Source organism: Fusarium vanettenii (assembly GCF_000151355.1).
Source record: "Fusarium vanettenii 77-13-4 chromosome 14 genomic scaffold NECHAsca_131_chr14_4_0, whole genome shotgun sequence".
Classification (NCBI taxonomy): Eukaryota; Fungi; Ascomycota; class Sordariomycetes; order Hypocreales; family Nectriaceae; genus Fusarium; species Fusarium vanettenii.
In genome coordinates this window covers 1-3,607 of record NW_003315759.1, presented here as the reverse complement: position 1 = coordinate 3,607, position 3,607 = coordinate 1, and the positions used below count along the sequence as shown (strand labels likewise).

Sequence of the window (3,607 nt, the reverse complement as noted above, 5' to 3'; positions counted from 1 at the left end):
AACGCAAATATTGCCTCGCGCCACAGGCTCAGTGCTTTCTACACTGGCGAAATGCAGGAAGGCGTTGCGATCTGCGTCCCTCTTCTCAACCTTGATGGCCAACTCCATTTCTTCCGAGCCCTTGGCCTCCACCCAAAGTCGGACTTTGATATCGCTCTTGATCTCGACCAGTTCTGGGACTTTGTAGGAGAACGTCACCCCAGCCATGTTAGCGTCAATTTCATACGAAACAGGACCCTGTCTGCGTGCCTGTTTCCCTGCAAGAGAGCTGTTGGGGTGGAGTGGGAAAGGCTGCGACTTCAATCCCGCCACAGTCCAATCTTTGACCTCACGGTCCACCGTGTCAGTAGAACCTGGATCAGGAACTGATGTCCTGACTCGAGGTTTCTTCTCCTAGCCATTTTGTTCACCTTTGAGGTATCGATAAAAAAGAAATATGCGTAGCTCTTCCGTGTATTCCTACTAGTAGAAGCCTGTCAACTCGTGTGGGTTGTGCACTCGAAGTCACTTGTTCCTGGAGAGAATATTGCGGAAACCGTCAAAGGTTCCATGAGTACGCACCAGGTTCGTGTTACTCGTCACAACGTATAGAGGAACAGTGATGTTACTTCACTGCGGGGTCCGATTCTTCTGGTACTTGTCATAAAATTTGCCGTTGAGATACATCCTAGGAGAGTCTTCCACAGAGTTGTTGCCCAACAAAGTGGTAATGATGGCTTCCTTAAAGCCCAGGTTACCGATGCTCAGGGAAGTAGCTGCTGCACGCAAAATATCTGTTGCCCCTTCCCATGGGGCGATGGCGGCCAGGCATGGAGGATTCGACGCTGTAACATGCCATTGGGATATGGCTAGGAATAAATTTCCAGTCATGCCAGTCCTCCCAGAACTCCATGGCTTAGCAGTTGCCCATTCGATGATGTCGCATCCATCTTCAGCAAGTTGGCGACCCCAGTTCGTTATGTTACCATTGAACTCGTACGCACCGCGGGCGTCGGGGTTGAGGACTGCATATCCCTGGCAGACCCAATAGGCCAGGTCCGGGGCTTCAAACTTCTGTAGCTCAGAGACATGGGAAAGGGGGACATTGGATCGGCTCGTGAGGTCGTCGAGCGATTGTCCTCCTACTTCCGGTATAGACTCCAGGCTACCACCGTTGGAACTCATTGGGCCCCCACGGGTCGAAAAAACATCAGTGTAGATTGGGATTCCGTCTGGGAGGGTGACAGGAACATCCCGTGCAAACAAGATGCCACTGCTGAAGGGTTTGGTCACCTCCCTGCGCGTGGTGCCCTTCTTGAGAATGACACTCTGTTGCTTGAGTTCTGTGCATCGAGCTCTTGGAACATCGGTGGGAAGAAGGCGGCGCATATAGACTCGGTGGGCATCATCACCATGGATGCGTAGAGTACCTTGCGCGACATTTGGCTCTGTGACCTGGAGGATGGAGACACCTAGGGCCTGTCTAGTGCTACCTAAGCCGGCGAGTAAGGACAAGGTAGAATAAAAATTGGATGATTTCATCGCTCTTGCTTTCGGGAGCTGTCTGCTCGAATGATGGTGTATCTTGTTCAAAACATTTATGCGAAGGAGTGACAGCTCTAATAGTTCTAGGCTTTGCAGGCCGTTCAGCCTCTCCCGCGTTTCTCCCAGTCCTTATGTCGGGATGTCCGTCTCCTGAGCTAGTGACGAGTTCGAGTTCTCATGGCAGTTGCTAAACCCCTTCAACTAAGAGACTAGGAGATGTAAAGTCTGGCTAGAACTTTATCCCAGTGCTCCGAAATTCCCACTACAATACACACCAGGTCAGGCTACTGATCACACAGTGAGGATCTTGCCAACTCCCTGGCCCTGCCATGGTCTAGATTCCCGCTTAGTCACTTGTGAGGGTCGTTGATTTTAGGCATGAAATGTTGTTTTCAATACACTACCAAACTCGCCGCCTTACTCAGCTCTTTCCTTCAGAAACTTGTGTCTGAACCAAGCCAGGTAGAGGTGGTCCTCGGCCAGTTGCGTAGTCCTATCGGCATTATGATTGTCATCTCTGCCGCAATGGACGGCAGAAGCATGGGCTTGATAGCTCGGTTCCATGACGCGCCTAAGACTTCGCGGAATAAGTATGACGATCTAGACCGAAGGGCCTTGCGTAAAAGTACTAAATATGGCATTAGTATGGCAACGCTTGGGGTTTATGTTATCTGCCTAATCAATCTCTGTTACTCGCCGTGGCCGTGGTAGTTCTACTTAACTACCTGCTAAGGTAGTTCGACGACCTTTTGCCTTGCTATGTTCTCTTTATTAAGGCGAGTACGACGGGCTATAATTCTACATATTTATAAACGTATTTATTAGGCATATGATTAAAAAAACATAATAAAAGAAATATATAGGAATATTAAAAGCTAATATTATAAAATACTATAACCCTAAGATAAATATAATAATTATAGGATTCCTAAGGGATAAGCTAATTATATTAGGTTTATATTAATAGAAAATATTATTATATAACCTTAAAGGGTATTATAAGTTATATATAATAATATATTTAAGGGCATAAAGTATAACTAAGTTATATTAATAATTAAAATAAGTTATATATAAGAAAATATAAATAAGTATATATTATATATTAAATAAATTACTAAGGTTTATATAAATAAGTTATAATTATTTATTACCTTTATATTAAGTAATATATATTAGCTTTTATATATAAGGATAAATTATATATTTCTTTTATTAATTAATAAGGTTTTATTAAATAATATAAGATATATAATTAAGGTTTAATTAAGGTATAATATAATATATTCTCCTTATTAATCTTATCTCTAAGGCTATTTCTAATACTTATAGCTATTTTCTCTTATAAATAATTAATTTTAATATATATTATTATTTTTATTATAATATTAATAAGACATTAAATTATATAATTAAAGAATTTAATATTTATTTTTTAATAAAAAATTATTATATTTTTATTTTTAATATTATTTAATTATATTTTAAGATTATATTTTATTTTTATTATTTAAAATAAAATATTATTTATAAAATAATCTTAGGTTTAAAGAAATATAATTTATATTTTTATTTAAATTAGCTCTATAATATAATAAATATCTTTTTAAAATTTTATATATGATTTTTTAATTTTTTTTTAAGATTTTTATTAAAAATATTAATATCTTATATAATTATAGAGATTTATTAATTAAATAAATAAAAAATTATTACTAAGGAATTATTTATTTATTATTAAAAAAACTTATAGAAAATATAATAAAATATTTATAAATTATTTTCCTAATTAAAATTATATTTAAGATATAAATAATAATTAATATTATAAAATATTAAAATAATATATAGAAATTTAATTTTTTTATATAATTTTAAATAATAAAAATAATAAAAAAATTTATTTATAAAAAATATTTAAATTATTATTTATATTAATATTTTATTTTAAATTTTTTTTAAGAATTTTATTAATATTTATAATATTATTAATAAAAATTCTTTAAAAAAAATAATATATTAATAAAATATTTTAAGATTTTTTATATATTTTTTAAATTAAAATAATTTTTTTATATAAAAA

The 3,607-nt window shown here is 35.6% G+C and overlaps 1 protein-coding gene across 1 annotated transcript; it reads right to left on the bottom strand.

Moving 5' to 3' along the window:
• Positions 1-609: 609 nt before the first annotated feature.
• NECHADRAFT_55197 (uncharacterized protein) lies at positions 610-1,368 on the bottom strand (the record flags this gene model as incomplete). The annotated part of the gene is made up of 1 exon (XM_003039248.1): positions 610-1,368. The coding sequence occupies one exon, from the start codon at positions 1,366-1,368 to the stop codon at positions 610-612; it is 759 nt and encodes a 252-aa protein (XP_003039294.1).
• Between the last annotated feature and the right edge of the window lie 2,239 nt (positions 1,369-3,607).